General features: G+C 43.8%; 1 protein-coding gene across 1 annotated transcript in view; it reads left to right on the top strand.

Annotated features, from left to right (window-relative positions):
* Nucleotides 1-23,243, top strand: part of LOC146062843 (phospholipase B1, membrane-associated-like) — a 172,952-nt gene that overhangs the window by 115,404 nt on the left and 34,305 nt on the right. The window contains exons 42-50 of the mRNA XM_083174849.1: nt 2,608-2,679; nt 2,863-2,937; nt 5,265-5,328; nt 14,353-14,411; nt 15,870-15,937; nt 16,516-16,559; nt 18,188-18,287; nt 22,039-22,090; nt 22,846-22,926. Of these exons, the coding sequence (XP_083030975.1) occupies nt 2,608-2,679; nt 2,863-2,937; nt 5,265-5,328; nt 14,353-14,411; nt 15,870-15,937; nt 16,516-16,559; nt 18,188-18,287; nt 22,039-22,090; nt 22,846-22,926 (615 nt within the window). The remainder of the gene's footprint in view (nt 1-2,607; nt 2,680-2,862; nt 2,938-5,264; nt 5,329-14,352; nt 14,412-15,869; nt 15,938-16,515; nt 16,560-18,187; nt 18,288-22,038; nt 22,091-22,845; nt 22,927-23,243) is intronic.

Genomic DNA, 23,243 nt, shown 5'->3' on the forward strand with positions numbered 1-23,243 from the left:
GGATACAAGCCTCATGGGATGGAGAGCACTGACCTTTAATTTACACTTATATGACCTTGGCTTCAAAGCCTAAACACTATTTTCCTTCAATGTACTGTAGCTCAGGGCACGTCTAAACCCTCAGACAGAACAATTCAGAACTTTCTATGTACTGTCAGACAACACCATGGCAGTGGCATATATCAACCATCAGGGGTGGAGGACAAAGAGCTTCCTTGAGATGAAAATGTCCTAACATACGTTCTTGGGCAGATTGATTTTTTCCAGTGATCTTGGTTATGTACTTTCAAGGTTGGGAGGTGGAATTACAATGGCACAAAAACAGTATGTCCACATTCTGCTTCTGGTGCAGGGACTCACTGGCATTTCTAGTCAATGCCATGGCCGTTCCATGAGACTTCAGGTTGACGTATCTCATTTATCCGCTTCCAATGCAAAAGACAAGAGAGAAGATGTTCTGCTGATCCTTGTAGCTCCTGGGTGGTCAAGAGCTTGCACCATACTTAGAACAGGTCATATGTGAGATCTACTGCAGTGGTGGCCAAAACGGTCTTCAAGATCTACCAATAAGTCATGTTTTCCAGACCACCTGTGGATCTGTAGAATGTGTCGGTTAGGAATGAATGCTGCACATGTTTGAAAATGTGACCGTTAGTAATGACTGCACCTGTGCACCAGACAGGTGGTCTGGAAAACGCAAACTATTGGTAGATCACTAGGACTGGTTTGGCCACTCCTGATCTAATGTCTCACAGTCCTTTTTTAGATTTGAATCTTTGTCAACTGGCTTGGACGTCGTAGCTGTGGAAGCCAGTATCTTGAGAGTTAAAGGATTTTCAGTGCAGGTTGTGCTTGCAATTATATACAAAGAGAGGGTTTGTGCTCCGCGCCTTCAGTATGTAGATATTAGTTTTATATATTAAACAGGTTTATAATACAGTATAAATTCAATTTATTGAGATTTGATAAAAATCTTAAAGACATAAAAAACATTAAAAATCAAAAATGTAAAGGTTAAACGTGAAAAATAAAATATTACCTGGAGGGGAGTGACTTATAAAAGAGTCCATACGGTACCGTATTTTAGCTTGTTTGTCCAGGTCCGTTCCTGTATTGCCACTGAGGAGAGGTCCATCACTTGAAATTAGAGTCCAACTTATTTGATAGTGGTGTATAGTTCACTTGGAAGGTCCCGCTGTTGGGTTCACCTGTGGGATAGCACTCCCAGACTGGTCTGTGAACTCCACACCCTTGACGGTACAGCACCTCTGAGTAGGATTGTAGAGGTATAGGGAGGATGTGGATGGAACAAAGTTGAATGAGGCTGGTTCGGTCTCTGGAACAATTGTAGGGTCCTATATGGCAGCCAAAGGGTTCAGCAGTACACTCCTCAGCCATCAACGCGTTTCGCCACTAGGACGGCTTTATCAAGGTGTAGGAGGCATAGTTGGTGAGGGGTTTATATACCTGTAATAATCTTATTATGATTTGCACCTGTGTGTCATAATTAATATATGTGCTTGCAATTAGACTTAGAATGACAGTCTTTTCACTTATAGGGTGGTATTCATTTGTTATATTGCATCCAATCTTAAATGACGAGAGAGCGATATATAAGTGAACAATTTTTTTGCCCATATCGTGCTCATTATGGTCAGTTTCATCCGCACATTTGCGCTTATTAGCTCACCACCCTCGGGGATAGCAAGCTGAAATGCTGATGAAAAACAATTGAATACCACTTATACCAGACATTCCCAACCATGGTCCTCAAGGCACACCAACAGTGCAGGTTTTGTAGATATCCAGGCTTGAGCACAGGTGACTTAATTAGTATCTGAGGGATTCTGATTAAACCATCTGTGCTGAAGCCTGGATGTCACTAAAACCTGCTCTGTTGGTGTGCCTTGAGGACCATGGCTGGGAATGCCTGGCCAAAGGTTATATTTGGAGGTTGCACTCTTATTTTCAAGCCATTTAGGCTTTTGTGTCGTCTTTGTTATGGACTTTGTAGGTTTCTTTTCTTTTTTCTTTTTTTTTTTTAAACATTGTACTTAAAACTAGAGGTCCCACCAATCACTCTATGGGACTTTCATCTATTCCTCTAAACTTGTGATTACCTGCCAGTTGATCATCTTGATGCCGTTGGCTTACAGATGATGACATGGAAAGTTCTTACTTCTTTTCTATTGCGTCGGCTCTCCTTTCGTGGTCTCTCAAAGTGAGAGAGAAGTATTACAACCAAATCTTTTTATCCTGTGGTGGTCTTCTGTTTCCACCTTCATCAGGATTTCAATTCTTCTACTGACCAGGGACATTCTAGATCTTCTGGCTGTGCTTAGAGTTCTGAAGATACACATTAGACTGAATGTCCTGTTTTTGGAAGATTGAACTTATGCTGGTTCTATATGATACAGAAACTAATGATAGCCAATAGGATCAGGTCTCATAGTCTTCAGACTTATCCTGGTACCTGGGGGCTGGTTGAGAAGCAAACGTTGGTCAACCGATGACAGAAGAGCATAAATAACGCAATTTATCATGTTAATGACTGGAAACATATCAGCCTTAAATTCATACTCTACCGCCACCTTCTTCTTTTTCCAGCTTGAACCCCTTGGTAACAAATCTGACACAATGGATTTTCAAGCCAGTGTTCCTCTTCATTGTCCAACCCAGGTAAATACAGTTTTTAGTGTGTAATGATTCCTGTGACTATGACGATGACGACTGTGTTATATTATAACGTGCAGTGATGGGACGCAGTGACGAATAGGACAGAAGTCAAAAACGTGTCCAACTGTATGTATCCTACGTTAGTTGTTTTTGGACATAATATATCTGTTTCCTTCTGTGTTTTAGGCGCAGCCCTTCCTGAGGACACATAGGAACAGCGACTACAGTTATCCTGTAGAACCAACGCAGAAACCTGTCGATGTAATGTTACTGTGATGTTACTGAGCTGTCTCCATTGTAACGTGTGTGTGTGGTGGAACAGGGTGGTATCCACAGCTATGATGATATAGTGACACAACTGCCATTTTCTGCTCGGGAAGAGGTCGTAGCCTATGAGTGATGGTGCCGTACTTTGGGGGTTATTCGGAACTGATCGCTGTTGTGTCCACAGCTATGATGTTACAGTGACACAACTGTCACCTTCTGCTCGGGAAGAGGTCGTAGCCTATGAGTGATAGTGCCGTACTTTGGGGGTTATTCAGAACTGATCGCTGTTGTGTGCAAGCCAATCGATTATCGAACAACTGCGTATGGGTACTGATCACAACGTGCATGCACAAGGCCATGCAGCAATGAAAATCAGCAATTACTTTTTTTGCAATCCTCTCTCTACTTGACTGATAGGAAGTCAGCGTTTGGGGGCGGTAACCATCTATTTTCTGGGAGTGCCCAGACTTTTTCAGGGAGGGTGTGTAACGTCAGTGCCGCCCTTGATTGGCCTGTCTCTGTCGCAGAGTTCTTGTAGGGTCAGTGTTACGCACACTTGCACAGACTGGGGAAATCATTCGATAATGAGTAAGCTGCGTATGGATTTGGAAATCAGCGATCCATTCGCAAGCCATTCACAGACTTGCAAGCATTGGCTATCTGATTGTAGTCCTCTGCAAATTTGCACAGCAGTGTTCAGCTCTGAATCAGGCCCATTCTGCTGTGTGGTGAGTCCGGGGAGGGATGGGAACATTTATCTGCTGGAATCAATCCAAGATGTGATGAAATCATTTAGAAACTTTTGTTCATCCCTATTATGTCCTGCATATACAGTGTGTCCTGCATATACAGTGTGTCCTGCATGTACAGTGTATCCTGCATATACAGTGTGTCCTGCATGTACAGTGTATCCTGCATATACAGTGTGTCCTGCATATACAGTGTGTCCTGCATGTACAGTGTGTCCTGCATGTACAGTGTATCCTGCATATACAGTGTGTCCTGCATGTACAGTGTATCCTGCATATACAGTGTGTCCTGCATATACAGTGTGTCCTGCATGTACAGTGTGTCCTGCATATACAGTGTGTCCTGCATGTACAGTGTGTCCTGCATATACAGTGTGTCCTGCATGTACAGTGTATCCTGCATATACAGTGTGTCCTGCATATACAGTGTGTCCTGCATGTACAATGTGTCCTGCATATACAGTGTGTCCTGCATATACAATGTGTCCTGCATATACAGTGTGTCCTGCATGTACAGTGTGTCCTGCATGTACAGTGTGTCCTGCATATACAGTGTGTCCTGCATGTACAGTGTGTCCTGCATGTACAGTGTGTCCTGCATGTACAGTGTGTCCTGCATATACAGTGTGTCCTGCATGTACAGTGTGTCCTGCATGTACAGTGTGTCCTGCATGTACAGTGTGTCCTGCATGTACAGTGTGTCCTGCATGTACAGTGTATCCTGCATATACAGTGTGTCCTGCATATACAGTGTGTCCTGCATGTACAGTGTGTCCTGCATGTACAGTGTGTCCTGCATGTACAGTGTGTCCTGCATGTACAGTGTGTCCTGCATGTACAGTGTGTCCTGCATGTACAGTGTGTCCTGCATGTACAGTGTGTCCTGCATGTACAGTGTGTCCTGCATGTACAGTGTGTCCTGCATGTACAGTGTATCCTGCATATACAGTGTGTCCTGCATGTACAGTGTGTCCTGCATGTACAGTGTGTCCTGCATATACAGTGTGTCCTGCATATACAGTGTGTCCTGCAGAGTGCTGCACAATGAGTTTATATTTCTCCGGTATGTAGGGGCTGATTCAGGGTCACTCCTTACAATCGTCCCCAGCCCCAATGGGTCAGGATTTGAGCATGTGCAAATCCCGGCACCGAACAGTTTGGCGAGTTACACACTCTCCGGGCCGTTCACTGCGGGGGGGAAGGGCAGGGCCCCCCCAAAAATAGTGGGTGTTCCCCTGGGAACGCAGGCATGACATTCCCTGCTCGGGGTTGGCGGCTGACGTCACATGTGTCAGCATCCGCCCCCTCTTCAGCCGACTCTGATGGAAATAACAGTTGGTTTACCCTGACTTTTACTTTGACTTTTTATTGACCATCGAATGATTTCTCTCCCCTTTGGCTGCGTGTGAGGGGCTGTGTTCGAGTACATCCCCTCACATAATACCGCAGGGATTCGGCATGGGGGGGGCGGGCATCCGGATGGGTGTCGGAATAAGGTCCTTGGTGTAATGTGATAATGTGCTGTAGTTCCTGCTGGCAATACAATAACCTATGTTTCCTCCGGTGATGTAGAACTGGGGGAGTGACATGGAGTGCTACGGCGTCATGCCAATCTCCTACAGTGTTCCCACATCAGGTAAGACTGACCCTGAGACCTTTGTCCATAGAGCTCTAATGTAAAGACATAGTGTAATGTCTGCTGTATACACCATGCATTATCATCACTGTCCTGATCATTAAAGAGTGGGGTCCCTATAATAACAATAGGGCCCGAGATGAGTCTCGTAAGGTTTTTGCATAATACCTCCGATGGTATTTCATACAAGAGTTTCACATTGAATGGTCCTGTGCTTGATACCGCTTAGAGCCAATTTTCCTGAAATCACCCTACGCGTTTCGTCCCTTACGGACTTCTTCAGGGGTATAGGGGTATCAGTATGTTACTAGTATTTCATATGGTAAGGACCCAAGGTGGGTAAAACCAACGGATAAGTATGACCGGTAATCCAATGTACAGTCAGAACATCATATTCTCAGGGCATATATATATCGCTTTCCAACTGATGTTTTTTTTTTACAGAGTTGACCTTCTGTAATCAGAAGCGTCTGTGTGTGGGATATCATCAGTCATCCCACACAATGTATACTGACCAGAGTTGTTATAGTGATTGTTCTAGAACCCTAAATTCATTGACCATAACTGTTATAAAACACAGTGAATGGACTACTGCATAATATACAAATATAAAAAGATTTGGGGCTAGATTTGGTCACATATAATTTATCAGTTTATCGATTATTATTTATAGAAGTATGCGATTAAATTAAAATAACATATAAAATACACTTTTCACTTACTAAACCTGATTGGTGACATCAAATGGAAGTCTAGTTATGCGTTCTTGACGCTTGACGTTAAACATAGAAACATAGAATTTGACGGCAGATAAGAACCACTTGGCCCATCTAGTCTGCCCCTTTTTTTAAACCTGTTACCTCAAACCATATTTGATCCTTATTTTTTTGTAAGGATATCAATATGCTTATCCCAAGCATGTTTAAATTGTACTACTGTATTTGCCTCTACCACCTCTGATGGGAGGCTATTCCACTTATCTACTACTCTTTCTGTGAAGTAATTCTTCCTCACATTTTCCCTGAATCTTCCTCCCTCTAGTTTCAGTGCATGTCCTCGTGTTCTGTTGCTCCTCTTCCTGTGAAGAATGTCTCCCAACTGTACCTTGTTAAAACCCTTGATATATTTGAAAGTTTCTATCATGTCCCCCCTTTCCCTTCTCTGCTCTAAAGTATACATATTAAGATCTTTTAGTCTTTCCTGGTACGTTTTGTGATGTAGGCCATGCACCATTTTAGTTGCTCTTCTTTGTACAATCTCTAATGTATTTATATCCTTCTGGAGATATGGCCTCCAGAACTGAACACAATACTCTAGGTGAGGTCGTACCAATGACCTATACAGTGGCATTATTACTTCTTTCTTTCTACTGCTGATACCTCTCCCTATGCAACCAAGCATCTGACTTGCCTTCTTCATTGCTTTGTTACATTGCCTACCTGCTTTTAAGTCCCCTGAAATAGTGACACCTAGATCCCTCTCTTCCTCAGTAGTTTCCATTATAGTGCCATTTATACTATATTTAGTCTTTGGATTTCTGAGACCCCAGTGCATGATTTTGCATTTTTTGGCATTAAACTGTAGTTGCCATTCTCTTGACCATTTTTCTAATCTACATAGATCCTCAATCATTTGTTTTACCCCTCTTGGTGTGTCTACTCTGTTGCATACCTTTGTGTCATCTGCAAAAAGGCACATTTTACCCTCAATTCCATTTGCAATATCACCAATAAAGATATTAAAAAGCATCGGTCCAAGTACAGATCCCTGGGGTACTCCACTTGTAACCTTTCCCTCCTTTGACTGTACTCCGTTTACTACAACTCTCTGATTTCTGTCCTGCAACCACGCTCTTATCCATTCAACTATCTTAGAATCCAATCCCAAGCTTTCAAGTTTATTTAACAGTCTGCGATGTGGGACAGTGTCAAAAGCTTTACTAAAGTCTAGATAAGCTACATCTACAGCCCCACCTTGATCTATTACTTTAGTCACCCAGTCAAAAAAGTCAATAAGATTTGTTTGACATTATCTTCCCCCAGTAAACCCATGCTGTTTTGGATCCTGTAAATTGCTGGTTTTGAGATATTCTACAACTCTTTGTTTTAAGAGTGTTTCCATCAATTTCCCTACTACTGATGTAAGGCTCACTGGTCGATAATTGCTTACCTCTTCCTTGCTTCCACTTTTGTGCAGTGGGACTACATTCCCTGTTTTCCAGTCCTCTGGGATTACTCCAGTAGCTAGTGACTGGTTGAATAATTCTGTTATTGGTTTTACCAGCTCCCCTTTAAGCTCTTTTAGTATCCATGGATGTATCCCATCTGGCCCCATTGATTTATCCACTTTCAGTTTTGAGAGTTCTGTGAGGACTTTCTCCTCTGTAAATGTACTTGTTTCTCCCTCAGTTTTCTGACTATACTTGCAACTTAACTGTGGCCCCTTCCCCTCTCTTTCAGCAGTGAATACTGAGCAGAAATAATTATTAATATTATCTGCTATTACATTGTCCCCCTCAAGAAAACTTCCACTCTCTGTCTTCAGTCTAATTATTCCACTTTTTGTTTTTCTCCTTTCACTTATATACCTAAAAAAAGTTTTCCCCCCTTTACCCACTGACTGGGTCATTTTCTCTTCAGCCTGTGCTTTTGCACATCTGATTACCTTCTTAGCCTCCTTCTGTCTAACAAGATACACCTCTTTGTCCTCATTCTTCTGCGTCTGCTTAAATTTCTTAATGGCCAACTTTTTTGCTTTCACAATAATTGCTACTTCTTTTGCAAACCACAATGGCTTTCTTTTTCCTGTGTTTTTCCTAACTCTTTTGACACAAAGTTCTGTTGCTTTTAGAATTGCACTTTTTAATTTTTCCCACTTATCCTGCACTCCTTCCAAGTTCTTCCACTCTGCCAAAGAATCCCTTACAGAGTTTCCCATCTCTACAAAATCAGCCTTCCTAAAATCTAACACCTTTGTTTTGTGTGCGATGAGTCAGTCTGTCTTTATTTTGAACCATACTGCTTGATGGTCACTGGATCCCAGATTTTCACCCACATTTATGTCAGATATTCTGTCACCATTTGTAAGTATTAAGTTAAAGCTAAAGTATACTCATATACCCACATCAACAAGGGATTGAGATTATGGGAAAGTTCCTACACGATGACAACAAAATACCTAAGGGACTAAATACCTTTGATGTCAATTTTACAGCACAATTATTTTTTTGGGAAGATAAATATTTTTTACGGATGGTGGGCACGGCCATGGGCACTAGATTAATGCCCAGTTTTGACAATTTGTATATGGGCCAATTTGAAGACGAATTTATCTGGAATGGACCATTAGGCACGAATATAGTGTACTGTGACCATTTTATAGATGATTGACTCATTATTTGGGATGGGGAAGCACAATCAGCACTTGATTTTGTCACTTATCTTAATTGTAATGATTATAACCTAACATTCACTCACACATTCAGGCACTTATCAATGAATTATTTGGATCTAACCATTTCCTCTAAGGGCACAAATATTATTACTAACAGCTACAGAAGGAAGGTCATGTGCACACTATAAGCCGTGGTTACGCCTTGTTCCATTTAGCCAATTTAGCTGCATCACAATTGCCACTCAGAAGAACTATATATAAACCATGCTTCAAGATTTTTCCCTCAGGGGTATCCTGCCCCCCCCCCCCCCTTTACAAGCTGCACATGACAGAGTTTTAAAAAGCTACAGGAAAGATCTAATTCAGATGAAAAACAAACCCAATACAAGAGTCAAGGGAAACCAAAACACCACTAAATTAATATATCTATCAAAATACAATAGCCAATCAGGGAAAATTTCAAAAATATCATAAAAGAAAATTATAGCATCCTTCAGCAAGATCACATACTCCTATCTATACTTGAGCCTCAGATTAAAGTGGTCTATAAAAAAAAGAATAATCATTAAAAAAATATACTAGCTCCAAGTATGTTGAAAAAACAAAATGTAAACCGTAAAGGAAATTAAGTTTCAATAGGTCAAAATTGGTTAGCCCCTCCTACTGTAGGATGCTACAGATGTGGCAATACAAGACCTGCAGTCATCTTAAACATAGGCGTATTGAGATACAATCTCATACCAGTAAGAAAGTTTACCATCAAAGAATTTATTAATTGTGGCTCCACCTATTGTGCATACGTACTGCAGTGCCCATGTGGCCACCAGTATGTGGGTAGAACAACACAAGCTGTAAAGAACAGATTTCGTGAGCACAGGTTGAATGTATTAAAAAATATTAATTTAATTCACTTTCGCAACATTTTCAGACAAAGCGCAGCAGTGACCGCAAGGGATTAATGGGGTAATTCTGATTGACTTGCCAAGCAGCAAAAATTCACTGCTTAGTGAGCCATGTCACATCGCCTGCACAAATATGATGAAATTTTGTAATGCACTCTATGAATTATGTATATTTATATAGATATGTTTAAATTAATTGAGCTTTGATTATGTGTATTTTATCTCTGTAGAACATATATATTTTTTATATCACATATTTTTTTTTTACTTTTTCTTTTATATATATTTTATATATATATAATATATATATATATTTTTATATATATATATATATATATATATATATATATATATATATATATATATATATATATATATATATATATATATATATATATATATATATATATATATATACACATTAAATACTAGCTGGAGTACCCGGTGTTGCCCGGGGTTTTAAGAATGTTTACAAATATCAATTTAAATATTAAACACACAGTATAAATAACATTATTTAATTTACTCTGTACTGCTGGGGGACCCTGCTACTGCCACTATAAAATTCTCAATGTGTGTGTTTGTGCTCCCTCCATTCCCCTCCTCACATCATGTCACTCCCACTGTCACATGCAGCCCTGTTCTCACTTACGTATCCTGCATGTCCTACATATTCTGTGCTGCTGCCCCACCCCTAGGGGTGCTATGGGTGTGTTACCCCCACAGTGTTTGTTGCCTGTTGTAAGTCATATGTATACGAAGTTTCGTGTAAATTGCTCCAGGTATTCTGTGCTGCTGTCCCACCTCCTAGGGGTGCTAGGCGTGTGTTACCCCCACAGTGTTTGTTGCCAGTTTTAATGCTGTGTACACATGGTGAGATTTGACATTACATTTTGACTATATAGTCAAAATTGCATGCAGATCGTAAAGCAGATCGCACAGGTTTTTTACCTTGCGATCCCGATGCACAAATCGAAACCCAGATAGACAGGGCAGCAATGACTATATAGTGCAAATCAAATGTAGATAGCATGAATTGTATGTAGATAGTACAGAGATATCAAAGATTGCTTAGCACTCAAATCTTAAGTCGAATAGTCATATGTCATATGTGTACCAAGTTTGATGTACATTGCTCCAGGCATTCCGGGGTTATGCTGTCTCCTTATATACTCTGTGCTGCTATCCCACCCCTAGGAGTGCTAGGGGTATATCATCCCCTAATTATTTGATTATAGATTGTAATTGATATGTGTACCAAGTTTGGTGTAAGTTGTCCAGAGTTATGCTGTATGCTGAAATACCCTGTTCTGTTGCCTCACCCCTAGGGGTGTCTTACTCCCACAGTGTTCGTTCCCAGATAGTAAGTAATATGTGCACCAAATTGGTTGTAAATTGATCCAGCCATTCCAGAGTTATGCTGGAACATACAAACAGCAAAAATTGTGATTTTTAATTCATAAAAAATTAACAGTAATTCATTTCGGTTTGGATTTTTTTTTTAGTTGCCTTTACCTTTTGTATAGAAAGACAGACAGAAGGACAGATACATTTTCGCTTTGATACTGTATATTAGATAGATGTTTAGATACCGTATATACTCAAGTATAGTCAAAGTTTATTTTAATAATATTTGTGTGTAGATCTTTATTAAGAGTATCATTTTCTGTACTTTAATTAATATTAAAGTTATTAAAAGTGTGTATTTTGCTCTGTACCTGTGTTTGTGTGCTTATGAGTACATCATTTATTTACAGTAAATGCACACAAACACTGGTACAGAGCAAATCAAACTAATAACCTGCAAATAATTAATGACTGTTTGCAACGAGAAGTACCCAGGAAATTACAGCCCCCCTTAAGTCTAAAGGCAGGAGCCGCCACTGGTCTCTCCACATCCAGCTACCCCCATATAAGGAGAGGTAACTCCCACAGAACTGGCCCAAGCAATACTTCTTATCTCCCGTAGTGGAGAGCGGGCTCATCAGCATAAATTGTTGCCCGGACACTACATCTTATCTCCCGTAGCGGGGAGCGAGTATATCATCACAGCACCAGGCGCACTTTACGGCAGACAGAACTCACCTAAAAGCGCTCGCACCTCCATAGGGTTGCGAGCAATCTTAAGTAAATTTGGCCCAGCGAAGGGTACGAGATCGAGTTAATTAAGGTGCCGCTGCCTATGTATAAATGTGTTCGAACGGCACCTCACACCCTTCGTGGCTATTAGACTCGACCCCAGTGGCGTAACTATAGAGGGTGCAGGGGATGCAGCTGCTATGGGGCCCGGGGGCTTTGGGGGGCCTGAGTACCAAGCAGGCAATCCCCTGCACCCTTTTACATTTATTTCTTCATATAATAGTGCCACTGTGTGCAGGTTCCCTGAGCGGGAGGGAGGCAGGCAGGCGCTGCACACTGCTGCTGCGGCTGCCCCAAAGGTCAAATATAATGAACACGGAGGGGAGGGAGTAGCTGCCGCAGGGAGGAAGAAGGTGCTGCTGTGGGTGGTCGGAGACTCCGGAACCTGCCCTTAACTTAAGACGCTCCATGGAGGGAAGGTTGGAGGTGCCGCAGCTCCTGCTGACTGGACCCTGCCCTGGTCGGAGACACTCCGTGGAGTGGAGGGAGGAGGTGCTTCTGCTGGCCGGCAACGGATCCTGCCCTGGATCCGCGCTGCCCCATGGGAGGGAGGACGCTGCTATGCTCCGTGGAGGGGAGGAAGGAGGTGCCGCTGCTCCTGCTGACTGGTCCCTGCCCTGGCGACACTCTGTGGAGTGGAGGGAGGAGGTACTGCTGCTGGCCGGCAACGGATCCGGCACTCTGGACTATGAAGGGAGGACGCTGCTGTGCTCCGTGGAGAGGAGGAAGGAGGTGCTGCTGTCCAGAGCCTGTCTGTCCCTGAAGACAACAGACCCAGTGATGGTAAGCAAACCCCATCCTACCACTCATCACCACAAACACACAGAAACACACACACACACTTTAGTCTGTCACACACCCCTGCATGCCCATCTGTCTATATTGCTCCCCCCATCCATCTGTACCCCCATTATGGTGCCCTGTCCCCTCTCTATGCCCCCCATCTGTCAGTCTGTCTTCCCATAAGTTGCTCCATCCGATTATAACCATTGTCCACCTGTCCCCCCATACCCATCTTTCAGTCTGTGCCCTCATATGCTGCTCTATCCATCCGCCTATGCCCCACTTTCCTCCATCTGTCTGTGCCCCTCCATTCATTTATGCCTGCACCCCCCTATTGGTCTTTCCATCTATGCCCCATTATGGGGGTCATGCCTGTCCATATGTCTGTCTTTGTCCCACCATATGGTGTTTTGTCTGTCTATCCGTCAGTCACCCCATCTATGCCCCCATATGGCACACTGTCTGCATACTTGACCACTCATCAGCCAAGCCCTCCCCATCCATCATCTGTCTGTCTATGTTCTCACTGACACACTGTCACACCCTGACACACTGTTACACACTCTTTTTTCCATGATGCCCCTGACCACCACTTTCTCTCTCTTCCTTTTGCTCCTCACTCTGTTTTTATCTGTTTTTCTCCTGACGCCCGCTTTGTCTCTCTCTTCCTTCATCCCCCCCCCCCCCCCCCCCCATAAGGGGCATTGTAGTAAAAGCGGCAGGGGGGCCCTTTCCAAAATTTTGCTATGGGGCCCTTAAACATCTAGTTACGCCTCTGCTCGACCCCAATGATTAATTGAATGTTGCAACACTATGGCCCTTATTTTGATCTGAGCGGTACGGACCGCGTGCGGCCGTACCGCCGATGTTTACACTCTGCACATGCGCAGAGGTCACTCTGCGCATGTGCAGGGGAATTCGCCGAGTAAAAAATTTAGACGCCGCAAAGGGGGCGTATAGGGGTGTGAGGGGCTTAATAGCCTCATTACCCTATGTATACGCCCAGCGTTTCATGGGCGTTCCCATGCAAACGCGGGGCGTATGCATGGTAATGAGGCTATGACGCCAGTGATGGGGGCGGAAAGCTGACATCGCCGGATGTCAGCTGCCCGCCCCAATACAAGCTTTCACACGGACGATTGTCCGTGTGCTCTAAGCTTGCGTGAGCGGGGGGAGCGTGCGGCCCTGCCTTCGATGGTCATCGACCATCGAATGCAGGGGGCAGCTCCCAACATGGTGGAGGCGTACGCCCCGCCATTTTCATGCGGATCGGCAGCCGTCCGTGTACGGACGGCCGTGCCGATCCGTCTTGTAGGCGGGGATTCGTCTGGTGCGGTCGGAGCCGCATATGCGGCTCGACCGCACCAACCAGAATAAGGGCCTATATTATAGCTGGACAGCTTAATACCATCCATCCTCTTTTTAGAAATGTTATGCGCATAATAATTTTGCTGTTTTTTTTATTATTTTACATTTATTGTATTTTATTTTTTATTTTCAAAGGTATATCATTGTATTAGTAAAGTATAATAAATATGTAAATATCTGGTGTATATGTCTCCCATGTCAGTCTTGTGTCATCTGTGAATAGACCAAAGAAATCCTATTTAGTTTTCTTATTTATATACCTTATAGAATATAATAGATAGTATCTGATTGGTTACCCATAGCAACATCCCATCTGAACTAAAACTCCCATTTTAGTAAATTTAACCCACTGAGTGATCTAGTACCCATTATATACTGAATACAGATAGAGAGCTGATAGTGTCTCTGTGTAACCAGATCATGTCTATATATCTTGCAGTCCATAAACTACGACCAGGGGATATTACAGTGGTGGCCGCTTTGGGTGATTCTTTGACGGTAAGTGCCCATATAGGCCATTATTCAGATCTGATCGCAGTACAAATGTGTTCTCAAAATGGGCAAAACCATGTGCACTGCAGGTGGGGCAGATGTAACATGTGCAGAGAGAGTTAGATTTGGGTGAGTTATTTTGTTTCTGTGCAGGGTAAACACTGGCTGCATTATTTTTACATTGCAATTTAGATTTCAGTTTCAACACACCCCACCCAAATCTAACTCTCTCTGTACATGTTACATCTGCCCCACCTGCAGTGCAGTATGGTTTTGCTAATTTTGGGAACAAATTTGTACTGCGATCAGATCTGAATAAGGGCCATAGTGTTATTCACAAGCTATTGTACATAAATATTTCCAGATTTTGGACACAATTTCGTACTAGAAATATTCTCTGTGTCTAATACCTGGAAGCATGTCCGGGTGTAGACGTGTGATGGTTGTCATACTGGTCATATTATTCTAGGTTGTATATGTCATATATTCCACCCTAATTCTGTACGAATTACCATTGAACGTTTGACCGATGGTCATTATACCGACACCCATTGACCGACAGTCAAACTACCGACACGGTCAATATACCGACATTCATTATACTGACATGTTCAACTGGCCGACATGGTGAAAATACAGTCATTTAACATGCCGACAGGTCAACATGCCAACATGTGTTTCTATGTTTTTTTTGTGTCTATGTTGACGTAGGTTGACATAAACACCCAGTGGCGTAACTGCTTTTTTTGCGCCCCCCCGCCGGACATTTCGGGCGCCCCCCCCCCCCCCCCGAAATATTAACCCCCTCCTTACCCGTCCCCATTGGCGCCAGCGCACGCAGATCTGTGTCGGGTGACAGGCGGTCCCCGGCTCCGGCTGCAGTGCTAATATAATAACAGACACTCGGAAAATGGCTGCCCCCATACAGCATTATGGGGGCAGCCATTTTCCGAGTGTCTCTTATTATATTAGCACTGCAGCCGGAGCCGGGGACCGCCCGTCACCAGACACAGACCTGCGTGTCGGGTTAGAGGCAGCGGCGCCGGCGGCAATGGGGTAAGGAGGGGGAGGGCAGGAGTCGGGAGCCGGGACCAGGTGGTAACTATAGTCCCGCAGACCCCCCAGGCGCCCACACCTGCCTAGCGCCTCCCCGCCACCACGAGGGCTGCGGGACTATAGTTACGCCACTGTAAACACCGTCTAAGTGTATGGCTACGCTCCCGATTCTTCAGGCACTGTGCGTCGCTGCACTCGACACACTGTTATATTCCCCCTCCAGATCCCTTAGGATGGTAAAGAATGAACAAGGTCTGTTTTTTGGGAAATAAATGCTTGAAAACCCATGTGTACATGTTGATCTGTCGCCATGGTAAATGTCGGCCCAGTGACCCGGGAATCCTTTGTATGTCATTTACATTTCCCCAGTTGTAAATTCAATTTCAACATATTTATTTGTGCTTTTAGGCTGGTTTTGGTGCTAAAGCGACGTCCATCCTGGACCTTGTCGTCGAGGCACGAGGTGTCTCCTGGAGGTGAGAGCTGGTGTCTATTACCACTATCAGTATAATGATATTTTGGTTTTATTTTGTCAAGCCAAAGAATATGATAATGTACATTGGATGGTGCATAATTTCTACTTTCTGTAATGCTTACATAGAAGTTACACATCCAGACAGCCAGGACCGAAACTAGAGGGTGGAACTGTGGCACCTACACTTGTCTTGCAGGATGCCTAGCAGAGGTGTAACTAGGGATTTTAAAGATAGGGGGGGGGGGGGGGGGGTGATGGTGGGAAGAGAGGGATAGTTATTAGGCAGCTTCTTCACCTGGAGGACGGCAGCCTTTAACCTCTTTTGCATGGCTGCCACCCATCCAGGACTTCCATGTTGCCTTCTTTGTTCTTCACCTGGGGTGCTAAAATCAGTAACATTCAGGTATAGCAGGAGCAGGTTTTCTTCCACATTAATTGGAGTTTTAGTACATGTACCCTTTTCAGCATTTTCCTGTGAGGGGTGGGGCCTAATGGCATAATCAGCCTAGCCCCGCCCACCTGTGATAATCTATAAAACCTGATATACTTCTTATCTGTGATGTTTTCTTCTCATTCTAGTATCGGAGGAGATGAGACTCTAGAGAAACATACAACTCTGCCAAGTAAGTCTTAAGAGGTTGTAGGTTACGCCACCAGCCCTGTATCCCCGTGACTGGCCAGCGGCACCTTCATATAAAAGTGCTCTGGGCATGGGTCTGGCAAGTCGTTGAGACTAGCAGGAGTCATGGGTGGGATTCAATTAAGTATTCAGTGATCCTAAATCCAAAGTATGAGAACACAAACAGAGTGGCTAAAAGAGACAAGAGAGTATGGAACTGGTGACAGAGCTTGGGAAGAACACAAGGGAGGAGGGCCCTGCCAGTAGTTTTGAAAGTGGATTGTGGTTCTGAGCAGTTGCTAATTCCCCAGGGAAGCTTCATTCCCTGTACCAAGATGGCCACTACTACTGAGCATGTGCAGAGACATCTTGGGACTGTGTGAAAGTCCCACAGTGAGAGACAGTTGTCGTCCTCTTACAGTAACTCCAGTGAGACATGGGATTACCTGCTCCAGCATCCTGCACTAAGTTCTGCTGCTGCATGTGGCCCCGCCCCCAAGAAGTGAAGGGGAGGAGAGTCAGTGGTAGAGAAGTAAAATGAGCAGTTAGCAAGTGAGTGTTTAACGAAGGTAGGACAGATCAGTATTACTCCAGACTCATATCTAGACAATGGGTGGAATGTCATAAAACTACAGCACCCTATGTATTGTACACCTGTAATTTCCGCAGTAGACAATGGGTGGAATGTCATAAAACTACAGCACCCTATGTATTGTACACCTGTAATTTCCGCAGTAGATATCAGAGGCACAGCAAGCCCCCAAAGAATTCTACGTGGTTGCAATGTGATGGTATGCAGCAAGCTCTAGAAAATAACTTTCCAGAGGTTCTGCCCTCTAAGCAACGCCATCTAGGGAGGAACAAAAACTATTATAATGGTGGCCATACATCAGACCAACTTTCCTCCAACCATCCCTCTGTCCAATTTCAGTGTCCAACTTAAACACCACCCCACACACATAACCAAACGTCTACCTCAGACTAGACCGGAGAACTTTTCCTCAAAAGCCATCTTCTCGCCGATGTCACAGAAGTAGATGGACAGGTTCTGCTAAGTGGTTTTAGCTTTGATGCCTACACATACAGCAGTATTCAATGCTGGTGGCAAACGGCGGCGAGCGGAGGTTTGTACAGCGAGGATGTCTTTTTTGCCGAGGAAAGCAATCCTCGCTGTCCATCCGTCTTGCCGGCCACTCACCATATTCAATGTCCCGGGGAAATCCTCACTGTCAGAGAACGGCGACTTTCACCACAAGTGCAGTGAGGCCACTACATTTTGTGGCGAGCCCCGCCATTTTGATGGACGTACTCACCGTTTCCACCTCGCTGCAAAGAACCAGTGAGGTGGAAACGGCGAGTGAAGGGGACAGCATTGAAAACTCCTGACGGCGAGTTATCGGCACTGCTCGCCGTATAGTTCGCCATCAGGGGCTCACCTCCGCATTGAATACCCCTGTAAGAACATATTGGAGGAACTTTTGGGACCTGGCGGTACTCCGATTATTTCTGAAATGTTACTTTTTTTTGTGCAATTTCCTTTTCTATTCCTTTCACTATTTTAGGTTTCAGATGTAAGCGTAACTTCTCGGTATAATCTGTGACTTCACTTATTAATCTCAATTTACCTTTCAGATATTATGAAGAAGTTCAACCCTCACCTAAAGGGGTTCTCCATCGGTACCGGGAGCCAAAACCAAATGTTTAACGTTGCAGTTAGTGGCGCTAAGGCAGAGTAAGAGAATATATTATATTGTCCATGTCTGTCTATGGGGGCTAAAGATGGCCCAGGCGTGGTAGCCTGGCACCGTTACTGATTACATTATGCACATTCATTAGTTAAGAATCAACTTTATGTTGTCCGTCAATGATAGAGGAAAAGTGTTTTTTGGAAATCCTCGGAACAGGCAGCATTCAGTGCAGGAGCGCCAGTGGGAAACGAAAAGTACTAGATGAGTCTCATAATGTCACCTAATGGGTAAGGTGCCCCAAAAATGTTAGCGCTTTTGGCAACCGTCATACTCCAGGGGTAAAAAAATTTTTTAAAAAGCACCTTCCCCACTTGGTCTTGCGCTGGTCGGGGGAGGGGGGGAAGACATCCAGAAGAAACGCACTCCGGTGTATATTGCTAGCCAGGGCTTGATTAAAGGTTACAGATGCGCTAGGCCAGAGCCTACCATTGCCTAGGGGCATACATGCCAAGCCTAGGGCCGGCTCAGTGTGACTTGGAAAGCGGCAGTTTTGCAGGCAGCGTGCCGGAATCCCGCTGCGAGTACCCGTACCTAAATAAGCAGTCTTTTTGCAGTTGCGTAGTCAACTGGAGGTAGAAGTACCAACTACACTCCGGAGCGGTGGTGGTGGTTTGAGCATTGTTGGTGGTCAATAGCGGTATTTAGCAGAAGACCCTTATTACCACTAAATACCGCTAATAGCCATCGGTAGCAGGGAAAGGAGTCGGCAAGCTGAGGCCGCATGGCTGGTACATCGGGCATAAAGTTGACATCCCGCACCACAAGTGTACACAGATTGCGAGGATCAGGATGGTGACATGGGTGTGCAGCTGTCAGCGGTGCAGAGAAGGAGAAGACAATAGCTAGGGACAGGAAAGGGTGAGTCTATAGGTGCCCATACACGGTACAATTATTGTATACAATATCGCATCTCATCTCACTGCGTAGGTTTTTGCAATGCAATGAGATATAGTACAAAAAGTATTTGCAGCACATACTTTTTGAGCTGTGCGATGAGATGTGTGCGGGAGCGCGCATCTCATCGCACCCAGCAATTGTACCGTGTATGGGCACCTTATGTCTTTGCAGCACGGCTCACTCAGGCACCTGCCAATAAGAGACATATAAACTTTATATGTATTTGGTTGCTTGCATATGTTTCATACTAACTTTAAATTGCATATTTTCATTTATTAAAATTTTGAAAATAAAATCTTATTTTCTATTTTTTTATTTTATGGATACATCGCTTCTATTTTACTTTTTCTTTTAGATTTTTGTTGATGCTGCCCCTATTTAAATTATGGAGGTGGTGGTGCCAATGCACTTGCTGGCATAGAGCACCAAAATGTCTGTTACGGCTCTGTCAGTGGTTGCTAGGGGTGATGTACCAGCATGCTCTGCCACAGTTATGCTATCAGGGCATGCGGAAACTATGGCAGGGCGGATGGGATGTGTAGTTCCACAGCAGCAGCACACTCCTGATATTATTACATACAGTAGATTACTCTGTTGGTTATTGATGTGCTCCCCCTGGTGGCCGTACCCGCTGAACTACACTTCGGTAACCTGTAACAATACCTTCTGCGACTAATATATGTCACTAAAGCATTTTACTTCCATAGTTCAGGAGCTTATGAGAATGGGGCAGCATTTCTCAGGTTGTGATGTTGGGCGAAATGTTTTTCCTGCACAGCAGACGTCCTGTCAGCAGTCCAACTGAAGCACTCAGCACCCTGCAGCATTATTCAGGCAGAGCCTGTTAAAATAGAACAATAGCTGTCACTTAGATATACAACCAATGTAAATGCAATGTCAAGAATATCATGTTCTGGGGTGCTCTGGTCAGAATGTCAACAGGTTCTGGATGTTGACCCATACTTGCCTACTTTTGAAAACTAGTTTCAGGGAGATTATAGTTGGTGGTAGAATTTTACACAGCGCCTCATTGAGGGGGCGTGTCATGCTCCACCCAAAGGGCGTGTCTAGTTCCATGTATGGAGAGATTGTGAAAAGAGATTGTGAACGTGGCACCTAGAAGCATGGGTGTGTACTGCTACATCTGAGAGGAATCTTGTAAAATTACTTATATCCAAATGTAGATGAGCCCCAGAGCAGTTAGTAAGAACTACTATACCTGGTGAAGTGCTGAGAAATGGCGCTGATGATTCAATGTAAATGTATCAATCTCTCATTCCTTATTTCCCAAAAAAATGTAAGGCCTGGTACACACCAGAACGATCCTGATTGTAAGTAGATTGTTAGCAGATTGTGTGATGCTCGCACGATCTGTTGGGTGCACACAATCTGCTAACGATCTGCATCCAATCTGATCCCAATCCGATCTGAGTCTGTATCCAGTTGAATGGATCTTTTACAGATCCTCACTGCAGCAGGGACGCGCATCGGATTGGAATCGGATCGGAATTGGACCTAAACATGCCCAATCTACATACAATCTGCATCCAATCGGTCGGAATTGGATCCAGATTGATGGAATTGAGCCCTAATCGTTCTGGTGTGTACCCCCCCTAACATTGTAATGTGGGCTATGTGACATGAGGGAGATTGCTAGACTAATGAGGGAGAGAGGGAGGTTGCTGCTATTTCAGGGAGTCTCCTGCAAAATGCAGATGGGGAGGTAACTATGATGTAACAGTGTAATGTGGGCTAGGTGACATGAGGGAGATTGCTAGACTAATCAGGGAGAGAGGGAGATTGCTGATATTTCAGGGAGTCTCCTGCAGAATGCAGGAGGGGAGGTAACTATGATGTAACAGTGTAATGTGGGCTAGGTGACATGAGGGAAATTGCTAGACTAATCAGGGAGAGAGGGAGATTGCTGATATTTCAGGGAGTCTCCTGCAGAATGCAGGAGGGGAGGTAACTATGATGTAACAGTGTAATGTGGGCTAGGTGACATGAGGGAGATTGCTAGACTAATGAGGGAGAGGGAGATTGCTGCTATGTCAGGGAGTCTCCTGCAGAATGCAGGAGGGGAGGTAACTATGATGTAACAGTGTAATGTGGGCTAGGTGACATGAGGGAGATTGCTAGACTAATCAGGGAGAGAGGGAGATTGCTGATATTTCAGGGAGTCTCCTGCAGAATGCAGGAGGGGAGGCAACTATGTGTTGACCCCAAAAATGTTGACAGTAGATTTATGTATTATTTTTGCGGTTAGGTTATTGTTAAAATAAGCACAAAAAAAACCCTGAATGCCGACATTCTGGAGTCAACATGCTTAATGTCAACATTATGAACATGTCAACATTCTAACTACGTAGACATGAATGAAAATCGTAATTTCCCCTGCCGAACTAATGTTAATATCAACAATTGGACTGTTTACATTTACAACCTGTTGACATTATAGTGTTGATATTCTAAATGCCAGTTTTTCCTACCGCACCCTGTTCTGGGAGTATATAATAACGTCTACTGCACAGGTTCTTAAAGTTGTTCCTCAGTGTGGGGACACAGTGCACGTTTTCCAGATCTCCTCACAGAATCACAAGTGAAATAATTAGCTCCACCTGTGGATCTTTTAAAATGTGTCACTCAGTAATAAGTGCACCTGTCAGGTGACCTGGAAAACGTGAACTGTGTGGGGTCCTGAGGACCGAGTTTGAGAACCACTGGTCTACTGTATATATTAAATTGTCTGTGTTATTTGGAGATGTTTTACATACTGTTTGCTGAATCTCTCCAGTAAATGCCGTCTATAGTCTGTATTATATTGTATCTTCTTATTAGGAACATGTTATCTCAGGCCCAAACTCTGGTACAGAAGATGAAGGAGAGCACTGTGAGTATGACTTATGTACCGAAGCCACTGTTCTGTTCCAATAGAGTTAAGCAGATATGTGTTGTATCCTTAGAACACTAAAACGGAACTTTATTGGGTAAGGGTAAGAAGCCACAAAATCTGGTATTTGGTAATTACATGATGGCGCACACACACACACCAATAAAGTAAAATATCTCCATGTATCACATAAATATTGACATAAGCCTGGCTATAAAAGCCAGCTATTACATTCACTGGGGTTTCCATAGCAGCAGTACTCCGTTGATTAGTGAAACTCCGGGGATTGGGGAAAACGCGGCCGTTTTGTTGAAAAACGGCTGCGGATTTAACAATCCACGGCCATTCCCGAGAGGGAGGTGAGTCTGTAGCAGGCAAGTCCCGCCTGGGATAGTGAGTACCGGACAGGATTGAGGGGTAGATTTATAAAGCTTGGTGAAGTGATAAAGTGTCTGGTTTTTATCATCAGCCAATCAGCTCCTACCTGTCATTTTTTAAACCAAGCCTGTACTACACAGGTAGGAGCTGATTGGCCGGTGATAAAAACCAGACAGTTTATCACTTCACCGAGCTTAATAAATCTGCCCCTGAATACCTTAACTGTCAGAAATATTAGTTGACATTGAATATCCCCCATAATCTCTAGGACTCTATTATTGTTTGTTATTCTGATACACGATATAATATGGGAGCCTTAAGTAGCAGACAGTAACACAGATGTACCAGTGACATTCTGTGGTTTCCTTCTCTGCCAGGTTATTAACTTCAATGAAGACTGGAAATTGGTCACAATTTTTATTGGTGGCAATGATCTCTGTCAGTACTGCCAGAATAGGGTAAGTGAATGAAGTATATCTATTTGTGTGTGTGTGTGTGTGTGTGTGTGTGTGTGTGTGCAGTGATTCATTTTTTGTGGTCTGAGGGTAAGTATGGCCGGTGTTTATAAAAGTCTTTGCACATGATGTAAGTGTTTTGTCGTGAACAAGTGTGTAAGTATGGATAAAGAAATTCAAACAAGGTTGCACAAGTGTCAGCCATGAAGAAGGAGTCGGACGCTCGTCAATGTCTGTTCCGATGCGAGTGCGCGTGAACTGAATCTGTTGGATAGACGAGGGACTATCCCCTGTTTGGTCCCCTGAAAGAAGCCCTAAGA

Source organism: Crinia signifera, chromosome 3 (assembly GCF_055691185.1).
Source record: "Crinia signifera chromosome 3, ASM5569118v1, whole genome shotgun sequence".
Taxonomy (NCBI): domain Eukaryota; kingdom Metazoa; phylum Chordata; class Amphibia; order Anura; family Myobatrachidae; genus Crinia; species Crinia signifera.